Here is a 19,746-nt window from a genome sequence, read left to right as displayed (position 1 = left end):
TAAAATAATACACATTTCACTCTTTACCACGCCTTCTCATTGAATGCAGCATGGTCACCCACATGACCTTCTTCTCAAGCATTAATTTTGGTCCCAACCCTCCCACCCTGATCCATCTAACAGAAAACTCCATTAAGAAAGAGGAACTAGTCATAACCTCTTTGCTTGGCATCAGGCAAGTCAAGACCTAGTTTATTTTATCTGAAATTTTCTTAGAAATATTTATTCATATAACGGACTTTGAGACTATTTCTGACCTCTTTTTATCTATTATTTTAAATATTTACACATTTACTGTATCATTTCCTTCAATATACTTAAAAACATCAGCACTCAAGAGTTATAATCTACGCCTTCTTGGTTTTTGATAGCATTAATCCTTCTACATCATTCTGAATATTTTCCATTTTTTAAAAATCTATTAATGTTTTATTTTCCACTGTATTTTATTCCCTCTGCCTCTAGGCCTCCATCACCCAGAAATTTTGTTCTTTTGTGGAAGATGAGCCATAGAACAAATCTATCGGTTCTTGCACAGAAGGCAACATATTTTTAAGAAAATTTACAAAGTTATAAAATACTAAAGCAATACAGTAGAATACTATATATAGTGAATAAGAATAAAGTCAGTTTTATGTGCTAATATGAAAAGGTATTGAAGACACAGTATTAAGTGAAAAAAAAGGCAGTGGTAAAACAAAATGTGTCATACATCCATCTGTCTATAAAATTAATGTATGTATATATGTAATATATAAATACATTTTTATACATGTATAGAGAGAAATTTTTCTGGAATCAGGCCTAAAAAAATATTTTCTGCAGATATGACTCTGTTGCATGGGGAAGAGTAGAAGTGGGACAAGGAGGACCAACTTGCTTTTCATTCTCTCTGTTCTGTATTGTTTACACTTTTCAACCAATCCTTTGTAAGAAAAAAATTTTATCAAAAGCCTTAATATGTGACCTAGAAATGATACTCTTAGGAACCTAACCTAAGAAAATAATTATAGATTTTAAATGACCTTAGGTCATAAGGTATTAGAGTACTATTAATAATAGTGAAAATAGGGAAAAATATAAATATCAATAATAGGGGAATGGTTACCTTATACGGAAACCACAGAATGGGATGACACACAGACATTAAAGATTACATAATAACATAAAAATGCTTATGGTATAACAATAAGAATAAAAAGCAGGACACAACATTTTATAAAAATTATGACAACATGACTTTGTAAACCCTAAGTTTAGAAATCAAAAAACTGACCACATATTGAAGGTGATTTTTGTGTGTGTGCTAAACCTGTGGGTAATTTTTTTTTAAATCTACTCTTCTCTATATTGACTGTTATTTCATGTTATGTCATAAGCAGTTAATGAAAAATAAACATTGACAAAGAGACCTGCTACATTTATTAAAGCTTAAGATAAAAAGTCACAAACCTTGCCATCTAGTGTCAAACCTGCCTTAATAAAAAGATAAAAAAATGCTTTAGAATTATAGATGTTATCAAGTCAAGAACACAGACTTCCCATAATATGTAAGAAAAATGATAAACCTACACACTTTTCATTTCACACATTCAGAAAAAAACCCACCTCACTTTCTTCCAAGTGGCATGATCCCAGTCCAATGTTTCTGCTATTCCATCCATCACCTAAATACAACCTACTCTGCATGCATCTTGCTTTACGAAAAGATGTCTAGATACACAAGGCCAGGTACACAATCTAGTTTTCTGAAGTGGAAGTTAAAGAAATAACAATGTCACTGTTACTACTGAACTTCAACATCCCTACCTTTTGTGGGCAGAAGCTTTCCAAGTTGTACAAATTTCCTCGATGGTACATTATACGTTCTAGAACTGACCAATGAAATCCATGATCAAAGACTTGAATTATTTTGTAAGAAGTTTTCAAATATATTTTAACGAGGATCTTAACTCATGTATGGAAAAACCTCTTTGAAAATCTCAGAGGTCTTTAATCCCAGGAGAGAAGTTGGCAAACTTTCTATAAAGGGCCAGAGAAAGCATTCTTAGGGCTTTGTGAGCTATCAGGAGGTCTCTGTTGCAACTACTTAATTCTGCCCTTGTAATGCAAGAGCAGCCATTATTAACATGTAAGCCAGTGAGCATAGCTCTGTTCCAGTAAAACTTTATTTTCTGACACTGAAATTTGAATTTAATTTTTTTATGTCACCACATATTATTCTTTTGATTTTTTTCAAACCGAAAGACTTTAAAAACAGAACATTTTTAAAACATTCGTAACAATGCAGAAGGAGGAAAAAAGGCAGTAGGCCAGATGGGACCTGTGGATCGAAGTTTGTCAAGCTGTATATTCTACAGTTATTTGAATTTGAACCCCACTATCTGGAATGCTTCTATCTTCCTCCATTTGATCTTAAAAATCATATCTAATTTTTAAAGCCTTCCTCAAAAAAATCCTTCACAAAAACATTCAAGGTGTACTTAACCAAATGGGACTTTCCCTTTCTTTTGAAACGCCATTTGTACCTTCTCTGGCTTTATGAATGATTACTGACCTTTGCCCATTATTGCTGTGCCATGCCTTCCCCTTAACATGTGATGGGAGGCACCCTCTCTTACACATTTCTTATGGACCATGGTGCCCTGTACGTGGTAGAAGGTAAATAATACTGATAATTGAAAGATAACTATTCAACAACCTCAATTCCTAGATGTAGGCCCCAGTGGTTTAGTAACAGCTTTTAAGGTCCTAAAAAAAAAAAGTTAGAGACATTAAAAGTATTCATAAGCTTTAAAACAGATGATTTTAGTAACATTAAAATGTGAAAACAGATTTTAGCTTGGAATCAAGAAGAATGCCCACCATATTGGCAGGGAAGACAGATGAGAGAGAACAGGGGAAGGAGAGGAATGACAGAGCCAAACATCTGGCAGGTATGATCCAGCTGTCCATAGGACACAACTTGGACCTTGTACCCTAAAGTTGAGGAAGGCATCAGATCTTCCATATGTTGAAAGTCCTGGGACCTGATTATTGTGGGACACTCTTCACACTTCCCATGTCAAATGGAACTGTCCTGCATACTCACCCAGGGACCACTGGATCAGGAAGTCACTCAGTTTCAGAGGAGAGCTCAAAGTTTGGAGTTTTCTATGAAACTGTCATATTTTTATCTAAGTTTAAATTCTTATTGCACAGATACAATAGAAAAATCTTTAAAAACCACAGCCACTCTGCTTGAATTCAAATCCTAGGAATGCTTCTTAGAAGCTATATAATCTTGACAATTTACTTAACCTCTCTGAGCCACAATTTCGTCACCTGTGAAAAAAAGACATGATCATAAGAGAACCTAACTCAGGGGATACTGGGCAATTGTAAGGAGTAGATGAGTTAATATAAGTAAGTGTTTAGAACTGGCACATTGCAAGCACCTACCAATGTTAGCTATGTGTGTGTGTGTGTGTGTGTGTGTGTGTGTGTGTGTGTGTAGAAGTGCATATTATATAGCTAAGAAGAAATAGTATTTCTAGTATTAAGTAACCTCTAAAAAGCCACACATACCCCTGCCTTCAGACATATAATGCGTTTTATTTGATTCTTGAGATAGAATTAACACAAGAAGGAATTTACAGAAAATAGGAAACAAGATATATAAGATTTATCAACTTTTAAAATGCAATAGAAGGGACACAGCAAGCTGAAACTACATGTATGATTATGTGATGAAGAGAGAAATAAGAAAAAAATTGAATGCCTCTGGCATTATCACAATCGTATTTCCCAAGCTTTGGCAGAAATGCAAGGACCAAATAGCTTCCATGCATGGAACAATGGCAGTTCAACTCAATGGCTATACTTACCATCTTTTTCCACCCTACTGGGACCTGCCTTTTTGTCCTCCACCTTAGCAGTGCTTCCTTCCCAAAGCTCACTCTTATCCTTTTCTTTTTCTTCTATGGAAAGATGTTCCCTGGACTTCTCAGATAAGCCCTCGGCAATCACTTGCGTTCCTTTCTCCGTTTCTTCTTCAAGAACATTCTCCAAGTGTTCCTCTATGGTCAGAGGCTTGGTCTCTACAGCCGCTGTTACGATTTCTTGGTCTTCAATTTCAACTTCTAAATAATCCTCAATTGGAAGCTGGGATTTTCCTGGCTCATCACTTTCACTCAGCTCCTGGGAAGATGAACTCCTGGCCCTTCTGTTCGGACTGTTTTCAGTGTGGGCTCCTCTATCTCCCTGGGCAGACTCATCACTGCAACTAGAACATGGGTGACTTCTGGAGGAGGAGGATGAAGCAGTCTTTATATCTAAAAAATTAAAATGATGACATCATTGTTTTTCCATAAAACAACTGGTTTAATTGTAGGAATTAGGTTAATAACAATTATACTAAATTTTTAAAATATAGGTTAATAGATTTAGTACTGTTTTCACATATATTACATATCGTTGTCAAAATAAAGAAAAACCTATGTAATCTGTGAGTCTCCAGAAGTTTTTCTTCCTTAAAAAAGATTATTTATTTATTTATTTATTTGAGAGAGAATGAGAGTGAGCAAGCATGAGGAACCGAGGGAGAGGGAGAAGCAGACTTCCCACTGAGCAGGATGCTCGACGTGGGGCTTCATCCCAGGACCCCGAGATCATGACCTGAGTCAAAGGCAGTTGCTTAACCGACTGAACCATCTAGGCAGCCCTCTAGATGTTTTCAACAGGAAATCACATTTAGCTGAAAACCAACTGTATGTATATATGTATTTTTGAAAGCCATTTTATTGAAAGTCTTTGTATCTATTTCATTGTAGAAGAATACTCTTACTTGTTCAGTAAGAGCGCTTATTCATTATCATGTTGATTAGCCACAGTATTCTCTATGCAAAAAACTTAAATTTTTATCTACCATAATACCAACCGTATCCAGCTAGCAATGTGTACTAGAAAGATCAATGCATTTGGGTAATACCAAGACACTTTAAAGATATTCTGAGGGGATGCTTGTGTGTGTGAGTGCGTGTGTGTGCGTGTGTGTGCGCGCATGTGTGTGTGTGTGTGTGTGTGTGTGTGTGTGTGTGTGTAGGAGGACATGTTGTCTTATTCCAGGTTTCCCCAAAGCAGATGCTGAGGTCAGGGTTCTTGTGATATATTAAGGATATGCTCCAGGAGAAACTCTTACAGATGTAGGTGAAGCAGGGCCGGGAAGGGAAGAGGTCAATCAAGGGAGCTATTTCAAGCAACATCTCAAACCTCAGCCTGATCCCACAGGGACCTCTGAGGTCTAAATTATATTAGAATTGTTCCTCTCTTGAGGAAGGAGTCGAGCTTTCATACTCTGCTCCAGTCAGAGGTGGCTACCACCTCCCACCGCTCCCCCACCACACCCAAGGGAAGGTAAACTCCTTGGCTTTTCCAGACTCTTTGTCTGGGCAAGTGAAGCAGCTCCGCAGCCCAGGGCTGTCCTCTGAAGGAGGAAGAGGGTTGCCAGAGCTGGGAGATGGGACATGGAATCAGTCAGAAGGCTTCTAGGAGATGGAGGTCGTGTGCTGATGGGGTGCTACCGACACACAGACTAGATTGACTAAAACTGAAAATGGTTTCGTACTTACTACCCATAAGCCCTTTCAAAAATCTCCGAGAAAGCCACATACACACTGAATCTCTGGAAGGAAGACGCGCAGCCTGAAAGTCACAGCGTATGCTAGGGGCCAGAGAAATACAAACTTGCTTCTGAGTTTTTCACCAACAGATCTGTGTTTACAGTAGTTTTTTATAGACTATATTTTCAAATGAAATAGCCTACACTTAAATGCTACCTAGCTTTCTTGTTTTCTCTGCTCTGTGTGCTCCTTACTCTTTTCTGTTCCTTTTATTTCTGTTTGGCAGCTACACAGATGGCTGTAGCAGCTGATACAGACTTAAGGGAAGAAATACCTGTCTTTCCTCTTATCCTTTCCCTTCACACCCTCCAGCCCAAATGACTCTCCATGACAGAGCTTAGAATTTTAAGTATAGTCACACACACTTATCAGAGTTTCCACAAAGATTTGAGAGATGCTACACGGCAGTAAAGAAACAAACTCTAAAAAGCCTTTAAGCAACAGAACCCCTTCAGTACGATTCCATTTGTTCTTATCTCCCAGCCGCTTTGACAGGCACCAGATGACCACTGTTTCTCAAAGGAACGCATACCTTAACCACTCATTCTTTATCTCCATTTTATAAAATCTGCCTCTCAGTAGGGAACACAGCAGATCAAGGACGGTTGTTCTCTATCTCATTTGTACCACTTCAGAAACTTAAGGGACTATGATCTCACCCTCTCTTAAGCATCTCACATTTTTTTTTTTAAAGAAAAACAACTCGTATTTGCTAGTTGTTCAATCAATGGCTCTCATTAACTGCACAATTAGCTAGAAGGCAATATTATACTTGCTCTGTACTCCCCCAAATATTTAAATCTATCATCTTTAAGATTGATATCATGACTCACTTTTGTCTCTGAGAGTTGTTCACATAATAAAAAAAATGAGCATTCCCCTACCTTTCTTTCATAGCTCCTATTAATTGTGTTTCTTTATTTCAAAAGGCTGAAACACACTCTGGTTCATTTTGAGTCAGTCCGTTGGAGAAGAAAGATCAGGAGAATGAACGGCCTTCAAGAGGCAAGGGTACCTGACCTCTCATATAAACTCATTTCAGTTTTCCAATTTCTCTCTAACCTTGCTGTGCAATTTAGTTTCCCTCTCATTTCTTTCTCTCATTTTCATGCAGACACTGGGGCAATACTTTGCCTACAAATAAAAGCTCAAAATGTTTCAGGGCCATGGAATGGGATTTTCATCACTAATTTTATTTATTGTCTAAGAAATGAAGCAAGTTTTTATATAGAAATTTTTGTCTAAAAGAACTTTTTACATGAAAGAACTCTGAGGGCACATAATATTTTTTGTCAGTAGGAGGGAAAAAATTATCTTGAAGGTATGTTAGTAAGCAAAGCTGGCTCCCACCCAATTCTGTTTGTCTCTGCATGGCTCCCTTTAGGTACGGAAGCTAAAAGCATCTGTTCTTGATCTTTACGGTAAAGAAATGATTTGAACTGGTTGGTGCGGTGCCTTGAGTTCATGCCCTGTGAGGTATTTCTGACTTTCCACCCTGCATTCAATCAGGCTCCAAACCCTTCACTGTCCTCTCTCTTCATGTCACTGATAACTGTTCCTTTTTTTGCATGACTACTATTTCACACAACATGAGACTGAGAGAAAAAAATTTGTTCCTCTGTAAGATGAAACTAGGTGTTTCAATCATGACTTGGCTGCTGACTAGCTTTGACTTTGGCTATTCTACATACCTCCCTAAGCCTCTGTTTTCTTGACTATAAAATGGGGCTAATTCCCTCTGTAAGTCACTGCAGAAATTACATGACACAAAATCAAATAATGATTTTTTTAATGAATTCCAGTCTTTCCCCCTCTGTGGAATCATACACATTAAGTATAGTCTAATGCATTTCTTTCTTGTGATTTCACCCTGTGCATTCTATGAAGAAAGGTAATTGCAGTAACTGTTTGCTGAGGAAAAATAAATAAATAAAAACATGATCATGATTATATATGCACTTACTGCATGGAGGTAAGCACTCTACAAATATCTCATTTAATCCCATGGAATAGCTAGCTATCTTCTTTTTCTAGATCTAGAAAGTAAGGGGAGCACCTGGGTGCCGAAGTCGGTTAAGCATTCAACTCTTGGTTTCGTCTCAGGTCATCATCTCAGGGTGATGAGATCAAGTCCTGCCTAAAGCTCCTTGCCCATCGCAGAGTCAACCTGAGATTCTCTGCCTCTTTCTCTCCATCTGCCCCTCCCCACTCCGCTCACACTCGTTCTCTCTCTCTCAAATAAATTAATTTAATTTAAATTTTTTTAAAGATTTTTATTTATTTATTTGACAGACAGAGATCACAAGTAGGCAGAGAGGCAGGCAGAGAGAGAGAGGAAGGGAAGCAGGCTTCCCTCCAAGCAGAGAGCCCGATGTGGGGCTCGATCCCAGGACCTTGGGATCATGACCTGAGCTGAAGGCAGAGGCTTTAACCCACTGAGCCACCCAGGTGCCCCTAAATTAATTTAATTTTAAAGGAATGTAAGGCCCAAAGAAGTTAAATAATACCCAATACCCATTAGCTATAAAGTAGCAAATTTTTTAAAACATATTTTTTGTAATGACTCACTATAGTAAAACCAAGAGTACTCTACTTGTCAAAAGGCCTTCAAACAGAGAGCACCCACTCTCACAGACCTATTTTTGCTTCTCTGAACTAACTTTGCCACCCCAGGATGACAAATGGAAAATAGTTCTCTTATGTGTCAGGCAACGTGCTAGGTTTTAAGGACACAGTAGAGAAAAAAGCAGGCCAGGACCCTGCTTCCACAGAGATTACACACTCTAGCCAGACACTGCCTCCTTTTGCGCGAGCACAAGAAATCAACTGTACGTGTTCCCTCAGGTGTTTGTTCATTCTCCTCACAGTGACCATGGACAGCTCTCTCAGGAGCTGCTGTTACACTCCTCACTGCTATCAGCAGCTTTATTATCTGTTTTAAACAAACTGTAAGCCCTGATCTTTGTTTTGAATCATTTCTCACTTCCTAGCATAGAGCATGGTTTTATTATAGTTTAAATTCACCATTTTTTCTGATTAGTGCCCTGATTTTTAACTACTTTTTTTTGGGTTCACTAGCTTGAGGCCCCATGGACACTTTAAGTGCACAAACTCAGTACAAATATGTAAATTCAGTCAAAAACAACTAGCTTTCACCACAACCCAATGGATCTAAAACCCCTCCAAACTAATACAGACTCCATCTCTCTCCCATTCTTTGGTCCGAGGGTTCACAACAAAATCTGCGTGCATGTTGCTCCTATGGTCTTCAAATTGGCTGTGACACACGAATTTACACGTCCTACTATTACTCATATAAATAGTCCTATCTTGATTATACACAGGAGCTCATAAAAATCTGTTTTTAGGGGCGCCTGGGTGGCTCAGTGGATCAAGCCGCTGCCTTCGGCTCGGGTCATGATCTCAGGGTCCTGAGATCGAGCCCCGCGTCGGGCTCTCTGCTCCGCAGGGAACCTGCTTCCTCCTCTCTCTCTGCCTGCCTCTCTGCCTACTTGTGATCTCTCTCTCTGTCAAATAAATAAATAAAATCTTTAAAAAAAATCTGTTTTTATTTTATATTAGATACTGCAGTTTAGTCAATATTTTCATGTACAATAATGCCTAATTAGACAAGTGCTCCATACTCGTAAATATTGTAGATTGAATGTATGTTTACTGAAAATAAAAGTAGAAATCATTAAATTCCAACTATAAACGGTAACTAGCTATCTGTCTTAAGGGAGAGCATATGTCTTCACACTGATAATTCATGACTCAATTCATCAATGAGACAAATGTACACATTACTTTGTAAGAATAAATATCTACAGGTAAATGCAGTTCTAGCAGATGAATCTAGGAGATGAAAAAATTGAAAAAGCTTAGAACTTCCTCCATAGCTACCTTTATCTGCACTTTTTTTTCCCCATTTATTTTTTTCAGCATAACAGTATTCATTGTTTTTGCACAACACCCAGTGCTCCATGCAAAACGTGCCCTCCCTATTACCCACCACCTGTTCCCCCAACCTCCCACCCTTGACCCTTCTTATCTGCACTTTTTTAAACATTAAAATGAATACTTAAAATCCTGAGAATATAATCAAATCCTGTGTCACACTGTGCTGCCTAAGTCCTTTTACATTTATCCACTAAGATTAAGATTTTATTGGGTAGCCCAATAACACCTTTGTTGTGTACAAGGCAGATTCAAAACTGTAGAGAAGAACCTCAGAGGAAAATGTTTTATATGGACAAAAACGATTCTGCATTTAAAAGTCATGACTTCCTACTTCAGTAATCAAAATGTGAATATAGATTGAGGAATTCTGACTTTTCAGAAAAATTAAAGTTTGACAACCATGCAAAAAAAAAAAATCAGACATATAGATGCTATCCAGAAGGCCATCTACAGGCTTCCCCTAGGCCTCTCTGTTCAAGGAAAAGTCAAGTTCCACTGACGTCCACAGAATGTGTTTTCACAGCACCTATAATTTCAACATGGAAGCAGCAGCCTCCTCTCATATGCTTCTCTTCATTAGTCAGGCCAGGAAATGAAGAGTGAGATTCCTGAAGTCAATAAGTAAATAGAATATTTTTGTGACTCTGGAATTTTAAAAGTCTCTAAGTTTCTTCAATATAAATATATGCTGACTTTAGGGAAAATAGAACAAGTGAAGTATTATCTTTCTTACTTCAAAAACCATTTGCTTTAATTCTTATACTCTATTCTTTGCAATTCTAGGAAGAGTCTCTCTCTCTCTCTCTCTGAAATCTTTCTCATAAGAAGCTATTGATTCAGGGCGCCTGAGTGGCTCAGTGGGTTAAAGCCTCTGCTTTGGGCCCAGGTCATGATCTCAGGGTCCTGGGATCAAGCCCCACATATGGCTCTCTGCTCAGTGGGGAGCCTTCTTCCCCCTCTCTTTCTGCCTTCCTCTCTGCCTACTTGTGATCTGTGTCAAATAAATAAATAAAATCTTAAAAAAAAAAAAGGAAGCTATTGATTCTTTACCTCTTACTCAGAAGCATTATCATCCAAACTGTCTGTGAGAGCATAAAAATATATTCTCAGCGACATGACACTTTTCCCCTCAACCTTATAACATTCATCGACGACAATATATTTTCAACCAGTGACTTAGCGCCTGGGGTTGCCAACACAAATGCAGAGAAAAGGAAGCTGTCATTCTTTTTAAATGACGGAAAGTCTTACACGTCATGCCTAAACCAGGGCGCTCTCTTCGTGGCTCTCGCTCCCTCGTGCTCATCACTCATGGGCAGCTCAGCACAGAGCATTCATCAAGGCGGGCCCATGCCATTGTGAGCCGGCACTTTAAATGGGGCCGACTTGTCACCAGAGTGACAGCCTGGGCAATTGTTTGCCCTCTGGGAACAGGTGCAGGCAGGTTCAAATGAAACACGTCCAAATACTAACAGCAAGATTCTTAATCATGTCAGTAAAAAGGATGAACTGGTGTCTCAGACTCAGTGGTCACAATATGCCTCTTACTCTTCTGAAGATGAAATGCTGTCTGGCTTTTTAATAGAGTGTTCCAAGGAACCCACTGTGTCATTATCATTTTTAATACATGCTACTTTGTTTGCTGGATGAAATCCCTAATTCAGATACTCTGCATGCTAAAAGGAATGTTTCTGAATAACACGAGGCCAGGTTATCAAAATCAAGGGATGGGAAATAAAAGAGCTGGGAGGTAGAGGAAAGGAAGAGTAATAAGCAATGAGATTTTATTCCAAAATAATGGCAAAGTTTTAATGTAAATACCAAAAATGCAAAAGAGCTCTTAATAATATCATTATTGAAGCAACAAAATAAAATAGTTGGCAAATTTAATTTCTAGCTCTTAAATTTCCCATTTGCAGGCTAGATTTTATATGTTCTAGTAGCTTTCACTACGTACCTCTTCAAAAATATTATATATTCTCTACCCAATAATGCAGCTAACTATATACAATCTTTTCCAATAAAATTCTAAGGTGCTTTTATTCGTGGAGAATAAAAGCATCTTAGTGTTCTTGGTGTTAAAACAATCAAGTAATTGCATAATATTTACAAAATGTCTTTGCGGAAATCACCTCTGTGAAGAGTAACAAAGACAACATACAGTCCTAGCTTTCAGAGTGTAACAGTTTTGTGTTATTAACTTGTGTAATTAATTTGACTTGGAAAATTTACCATATGAAACAATAACAGATAATGAATAAGAGAATAATGAATTACTGAATGATAGTGTTATAAACTAAGGAGCTCAGTGAAAGCTGGCAAGGTAGAAGAGTGTTACAGAGGAGGAGGGGCCTCAGCTAGAACTGAGCTCAACGCCTGGGAGTGGACAGGGAAGTCCACCCAGGGAGGAGAAAGGTCAATTGGAGTAAAAGTAGAAAATGTCCATTTTTACGTCCTTTCTTCAAAAACAAAACAAACAAAAAAAGACTCTAGAGAAGAAGAGGCTCAAGTGCCTCTAAAATGTAGTCTTGAGGAAGCAGAATCCTTTTTGGGGGGGGGATTTGCTTTACTTTTAGATAAAGAGATATTTTCTCATTTGGAACAATATTATATTGTTTCTCCAAAATCCAGGCTCTGACATTGGGTAATGTTTACGTCTTGGTTCCACTGCTTTCTGGTTGTGTGTGAGTTACTTGGAATCCCACCATATCCAAGTTTATGTATTTGTAAAATGGAGATAAAAAGTACCTACTTTTCAAGACTGAGGTAAATCAGATAATTCATATAAAATATTTAACACAGTGCTTAGTACAGAGTCTTAATAAACAATACCTTCTGGATCCCTTTCCAAACATAGGATTCCAATTATTTATATGCAAGCAATGTTCAGTGTTACAGCTTACCTATTCTGTCAGTTATTCAATAATCACAGGTCTAACTGATTAAAGCTTTCCCTCCAAAGAAGATCCAAGTACTGCCTACATCCCTCTCTGTTTGAACATAAAAATTTATTCTGTTTTAGAAAAAATGCATCTGACCCTAAGAAAATAAGATGATTATATAGCACAAAAATAATCCCAGATGACCAAATATTGAAAGAATGTGCTGAATCTCCATGAAATCAATACTTGTTAGTTCCCCACCATTACTGAAGAAATGAAAAACTGAGTCCCTGTGTTTTGAACCAGTTATATTTACAAGCAAACGTATTTTTAGTTCTTTTCCAGGTTCAAGTCACTTGTATAATTTATTCAAAATTTGATTCATGTGATATCACTTTTCCATAGAATTTTTTCACTTTCTGTATGCCATTAGGAATATAAACTTAAATCCAATATTCACATTCAAATTGAGAAAAAACCTTATATATTAAGCATGCCTGGAAATATAAAATATAAGTATTAAGAGAAATTAGAGAAAGGGCCTAGTTCAATGCCTGGCCATTAATTTTGAGTGGATCTTTCAACTATAATGAAAGTGACAGCAAATTTTGTCTTTGAGTTTACTAATAGCGAACATCATTCTAAATTTTCATGGTGCTTCACTCTTTGCTTTGACTGTCAGGAAACTCAGGATTAAATTTTTAGTTCAAGCTTAGTGATGGTCCTAGCTACGGTTCCTAGTAAAATTATCTTCTCTTTTGCTCTAAACAGTTTCTGTATTTTATTGCCTTTATGTGTGTGCATGAATTTTAGAATAGGTTTGCTTAAATTGTTTCTTGAAGAGAGTGTAACTAAAATATTTGCTCTTATGATTACTTGGTTACTGAATTTACTTTTATTTTATATTATCCCAATATACTACTCTAATTCAAAATTTTAAATTTTATACAGTAAAAAATGTTGAGAGGAGGAAAGAATGGGGGAAATGGACAGTAATTTAAAAAGTCGTCATAGGGGCGCCTGGGTGGCTCAGTCAGTTGGGCATCTACATTTGGCTCAGGTCATGATCCCAGGGTTTTGGGATGGAGCTCTGCATTTGTGCTCTGAGGGGAGTCTGTTTCTCCCTCTCCCTCTGCCTGTCTCTACCCCTACTTGTGCGCCCCCTCTCTCTCTGTGTCAAATAAATAATTAAATCTTTAAAAAAAAAAAAAGTCCTTGTAATGTGACCTCATTCTCCAGCCCAAAGCAAACTACAAAGACACACATATACGTATAACTAGTAAATACCCTCAATGTAAAAAGAGAGATCTCAGATTAACTAAGAATCACATAACCTTGGTCAAACCCTTTTATGGGACAGCAGGAAATTGGTTCCTTCTTTGACTGAGCATTATTTTGGGAAACTATGTTCTTTTAAAAAGTCTTAAAATGCTTGAAATATGCCTCAGAGGATAAGGGCAACTTTCTCTACCTGAAAACCTTTCTATATTTTCTCCATGAACATTCAAAGTCATTTTTGGCTTGTAGACTGCGAGAGAGCTGCCTTTGCCAAGAGAGAGAATCTCTCCATGAAACTTAGATGCCAGCACCCTGTGTACAAAGTAAGTGAAGACAAAAAAGTGAACTTGGGCAGGAATCTCAAACTTTCCCTTTAACTGAATGGAAGATACTTTTCATTTTTCCAAGGGTATAAAACGGTGTGCACACACATGCATGCACATGGGTGTGTGTGTGTGTGTGTGTGTGTGTGTGTGTCTATATATGTATGTAAGATTTTTTTCAAAAAAAAAAAAAGGAGTAACTTTCTAAGTAAACAGAAGGCATGTCACTACAAGCTTTACTGAACCCTGGTGAAAAATCCCAGCAAACTAAGGAAAGAAGGGATTAAGGAGTGACCCCATAAATTAGGTATTTATGGAAGACTGATCACCGTCCTCTGGTTAGGGATCCAGGCTCTAAATGTTCCTTTAAAAGAGGATCATCCCATTAAATATAAAGGAAAGTAGTGAGCACGCTTGGTGAACAGCTCATGTCCCATGACCTGGGCAACAACTTGCCTTGTTTATCTTCCTCCAACTCACTGTCAGAGCACCCATCACCTTCGTCTTTTACATTGTCGTCAGCATCTGCTGCCTTTTGCGATGAGGTTTCACTCTCCTTTTCAGGGTTTAAATGGTCTTTTTCATCATCTGAGGGTGACTTTGACATCCCATTCATTTGATCATCAGCCTGTCCTTCTTCATTAGCTTTCTCATCTTGTTTCTCCTCATCTACTTCAAAATCTTCTTCATATTCTGAGGGGGAGAAAAATCACCACTATAAGAAGGAAAATAGAATCTCTGATACTTAACCCATTTTACTTTAATGAGAACTTTAACTCCACTACCCTCTCTCCTCTGGGCCTTTTTTTGTTTCTTTTTCACACAATTACTGAACATGGAAAACCAAGAGCAAATGATCAAAGACTGAAATTAGTTATATACACAGGAGCACAAAGAAAGTAAAGCTCCAAATGACGAGTCTGAAACCTAATGAAAGTTCATTTACAAATGGACATCATCATCTACAATAACCAAAATGGACAAGAGAAGAACTTGATAGAAAACAATAAATTAAAAATGAAGAGAACAGGATTATAATAATGAAAGTTAATTTGGAGACCCAGTGAGGTCATATTTCATATGAAGAATGGTCAAAATATTTGGATATCAAGTTAATGAATAGTGAAGTAGAAAAATTCAATTAAACAAGTCCAAAGGCCCTGAGAAGTAATACTGTGAATAGCACATTCTTTGAGAACCAAATGGACATCAAAAAAAGGGATTATGAGGGATTCTATACCTAGACCAGAACCCAAATTATATGCATTATTCATCCTACAGTCAAGGAATAATTACATTCCAAGAATAAAAAATTCTCATAAAATGGAACATTCCTGTCACAGCCACTAATTTGCTTCATTCCCAACAGAAGTGCATCAAATCTGTACCAGAAAAAGGAAATTGTCACATCAGATAAACTCCAGCTGTCCCTTGTGGTTATAATTTTTCACCTTTCATATTTAATTGTTCCCCTTTTTCCTCCACCCAAAACTAAGAATCTTGAAATGACAACATGCCAAGGATAGACAGAGAAAGGATTTCATGCAGAACCAATTAAGCAAATAAACAATTATCTCTAAAATAAAATTTACAGGGAAAATAAAGCTTTCCCTATTTTGTGTGTTTTCGTTAATAGATATTCTGGCTTCCTTGCCAGTGGTGGGGACCTCTCAGGTAATTACTTAGAGCTATCCACCCTGCCCCAATGAAAGAAACTTAATTTAGAAATGCATGCCCTGTGCATGTGAAGAAAGCTCTGCTAATTCAGGGATCGTATGAGGGAGATGTAAGGGGAAAGTGAAATCAGAAACTGTAACGAAGAAAGGCAAACAAAGAGAATTCGTCACAAGGTTTTCCTGAAAGAGATTCAATATCGGGAATGTGAAATGTGAAATATTATCTGCAAAACAAAATTATAAATAAGAAGGTGAAAAAGTGTGGTTTATATCATATGAAACGAACAGGAAATACTAATAAAAACCAGTATTTTTCTCCAACTATTTCAGGCCAAATCATAGGATAGTTCTCACTTGACCCAGTCACTGTCAATCAATAAACCTTTTATGAGACTCTTTAATGTAGAAAAGGTAAAATTGCAAGATAAGAGACACTACAATAACACAACCCCTGCCACCAAGGAATCCACAATTTTTGTGGAGGAAATGAGATGCAAGTACAGAAGAGATACGGGACTCATAGTCGTTTTTATATATGTTTCTCCGTACACTGAGGGTTCTTGCTGTGGGTTTTCATACAGGACTCCTGACTAATTATGTGAAATAGTGTCAAATGGATGGAATGGAATAAAAAAAGGGCAGAAAATCATTCGGAGATCACGGAAAACTTCATAAAAGGAGGAGTTTAGGTTAGCCACAGAACACACGTGTGCATGCACACACCCAGACACTACAGAGAAACACATGCATCTGTCGCTTTACAGACATTTGCTGCTGGTCACAGGATAAGCAGGGGCCAAAAAGAACATGAGCGAACTGCTATAATTCCATCAACGGTGTCACATAGCGGTGACGTATGAGGGTTTTAGAGGCAGGCCGACATATGCCCAAGTCCAAGTGAAAACACTTGCTAAGTGTGTGACCTTACACAATCTGCTCAACATCTTTCAAGGTTCCGTTTCTTCATGCGTGACATGGTAGTGCCTGCCTCGCAAAACAGTGGTGACTATTAAAGCAAGAAGCCCCGTAACAGGGGTGCATGGGTGGCTCCGTCAGAGAAATGTCTGCCTTTGGTTCAGGTCATGATGTCGGGGTCCTGGGGTCGAGCCCCACGGTAGGCTCCCTGCTCAGCAGAGAGCTTGCTTCTCCTTCTCCCCCCAGCTTGTGGGCTCTCCCTCTCTCTCAATTAAATAAAATCTTTTTAAAAAATGTAATCATCATCCCTGGAACATGCTTAGCACAGTGTCATGGGCAGTACATTGTCTAATAATTATTAGGGATTAGTAGTAATATGGGTGAGGAAGGAGTTGGTCATAGACCGAGAAAAATACACTCTAATGGAGGCCCCTGATTAAAACTGGAGAAGTCCAAGTGTCCACAATTAGGACACAATTACACTTATATTATTGAAGCAGAGCATAAAATTGAAGTAACATGTAGTGAACCAGAAGAAGAGTCTGCACATCCTCTTTTGCAGGAGTTTCTGTGCTTTCTCTCAAAGTACGAAATTCCAGGCTGCCCTTGTTTGCTCTACCCACTGCGGTCATCACACGTACCACCCCTCCATTCTCCAGGAGCACACAATCAACACGAGAACTCAGAGCCACCTCCTTTGTGGTATCTTCTCAATACGAGTGAACTGGTGGCATGCTTTCTGGATCCCTTTTCATAATCTCTTCTGTTTCTCCCATCTCGTCTTCCTTCTTCCAAGGAATTTAATTAGCTTGTTGTTTACCATCCCCACTAATGAGGAAGGGAGTTGACGTGAGGTCAACATCAATCCAGCTGCAACCCTTTCTCACTGACCTCCACTCAAGTTCCTGGCTGCCCTTTCCCATCAGTGGATGGTCTGTAGAGAGCTGAAGCCTGGCTGCCTCTGTTTCTCCTCCTCCCCCTCCCACTCCTCCTCCTCCTTCTCCTTCTTTTCTTTTTTTAAACCCATTAACTAGCCAACCCAGAAGAAAGATTTGGGGGAAATCTATAGCATAGGCATAAAGTTCACTACTCCTAACACTGGCCATGTTGGTTTAAGGGAAAAAAAAGAATATTAATCCTCTCCTGAGCATAGCTTTAATAAACCTACACATCTTGAAAGTTAAAACACATAAAAACATGTCTTATTTGTTCATCTCTGTGCTACTGCTGTTGCCATAGGTAATTTTAAATCCTCAGTCTAAGATAATAAAGACCAGAAGGGATCACAGAGAGAGATAAACTGGGTCAAAGTGTTACAAGTGAAATCTTTTTTAAGATGATCACATTCTTTCAGTAATAAACAAAGTCCAGTGCTATAATAGCTTTGTAAGTCTTCTCTTGGGTTTCTGAAACCCTTGGGCACCAGCAAGCTGAGATGAGAAGGAGGAACCTAGATCTGCCCCTTTCCCGATGCCGGTTCTTCCACAGGTCATGCCAGGCCACGGCTAATGCTCCTCTAATCCCAGCGCTGTCTCCTTGCTATAAGCGGGACACACAGGTGGCTCTCCCTTTCTGACTCTGGTTACCACAACCAGGTAACATTGAGGACAGCTTGTGCAGAACAGGAGGTTGTACAGTGTGGGAAGTCTGGGTGTGGGAATTAGACAAGCCTGGGTATTGGAGCGTGGCAGAGTATGTGCGCCCAGAATATGCCACTTTGGCATCAGGATTATATTGAGCTGAAGACAACTGAGAAATAGCAGATTCAAGAAGAGCTCTCTGCCCTCTGCCTATTTGCCTAAAAGCAGGACATAAACTTGTGAAGGTGTTTCCCTTCTCCCTTTTACCCAGGAAGGACAGAAGTTAATCAAAGGAGACAACTCTATACCCTTATCAGTCCAGAAAAAAGCACCCGAGGAGTCAGCATCAAAAACCTCACTGAAGGGCACCTGGGTGGCTCAGTGGGTTAAGCCGCTGCCTTCAGCTCAGGTCATGACCAGGTCCTGGGATCGAGTCCCACATCGGGCTCTCTGCTCAGCAGGGAGCCTGCTTCCCTCTCTCTCTCTCTCTGCCTGCCTCTCTATCTACTTGTGATCTCTCTCTGTCAAATAAATAAATAAAATCTTAAAAAAAAAAAAACCTCACTGAAAACAGCCTTTGTCTAGCATTAATTTTGCCATATATTTGCCTTCCCATAATTTGCTGCCCCAGAAGCTCAGTGCTTTTCCTTTGTCTTGTCACTTCTAAAAGCCTATTGTTCTTTTGCTAAGATACTATTACATAAGCCAGAGAGATCTAACCACCCCTTGAGTTACTCAGCACTAAGTGCTCCTGGGTGTATGTCTGAAGCACATGCTAAGACAGTTCTGTCCGTTTTTCCTGTTTCAATTTCTTTTGTCAGTCTCTCATTCACAAGGACCCAACCAAAGAACCTAAATGGGTCCAAGAAAAAGCTTTCCTCTCCTACAGTGTAAATCGTAGTTCTGCTCCTTTCTATTTCTCTGTCTGAGCTTCAGTTTCCTAGCCCACAAAATGGAGGGAGTAATAATGTCTACCACAATGAAAGATAAGGATAAAATTAAATAGTATGTGTTGGGGAGCCTGCGTGGCTCAGTGAGTTAAGCATCAGACTATTTTTTTCAATTCAATTCATGATCTTAGGGTCGTGGGACTGAGCCCAGTGTGGGGCTCTGTACTGGGTGTGGAGCCTGCTTAGGATTTTCTCTCTCTCCCTCTGCCCTCTCCTGCCCACAACCCCCCATGCACCCTCTCTCTCTAACAAGACAAAACAAAACAAAAAAAGCATGTGGAAAACTCTGGCCCAGTGCTCAGTGCCTGGTACTTTCATTATTGTTATTATCACTACTCTACATATGAGAGTGTGTATGTGTGTGTGTGTGTATGTGTGTTTGTGTGTGAGAGAGAGAGAGACAGAGAAAGAGAGAGAAGGAGGAATGTAGGAAGGAAGGGAGGGGAGGAGAGAGGGAGGGAGGGGAGAAAGAAGAAGAGAACAAGAGAGAATAACAAGGAAGCCAGACAGATCTTCTCTAGG

At 38.8% G+C, this 19,746-nt stretch overlaps 1 protein-coding gene across 1 annotated transcript in view; it reads right to left on the bottom strand.

Annotated features, from left to right (window-relative positions):
* Window positions 1–19,746, bottom strand: part of ERICH3 (glutamate rich 3) — a 94,933-nt gene that overhangs the window by 11,852 nt on the left and 63,335 nt on the right. The window contains exons 11-12 of the mRNA XM_045982053.1: window positions 14,560–14,796; window positions 3,867–4,313 (exon numbers count right to left, since the gene is read on the bottom strand). Of these exons, the coding sequence (XP_045838009.1) occupies window positions 3,867–4,313; window positions 14,560–14,796 (684 nt within the window). The remainder of the gene's footprint in view (window positions 1–3,866; window positions 4,314–14,559; window positions 14,797–19,746) is intronic.

This window comes from Meles meles, chromosome 1 (assembly GCF_922984935.1).
Source record: "Meles meles chromosome 1, mMelMel3.1 paternal haplotype, whole genome shotgun sequence".
NCBI lineage: Eukaryota > Metazoa > Chordata > Mammalia > Carnivora > Mustelidae > Meles > Meles meles.
Note: the sequence above shows the minus strand (reverse complement) of the source record. Positions and strands in the feature narration are given on the sequence as shown.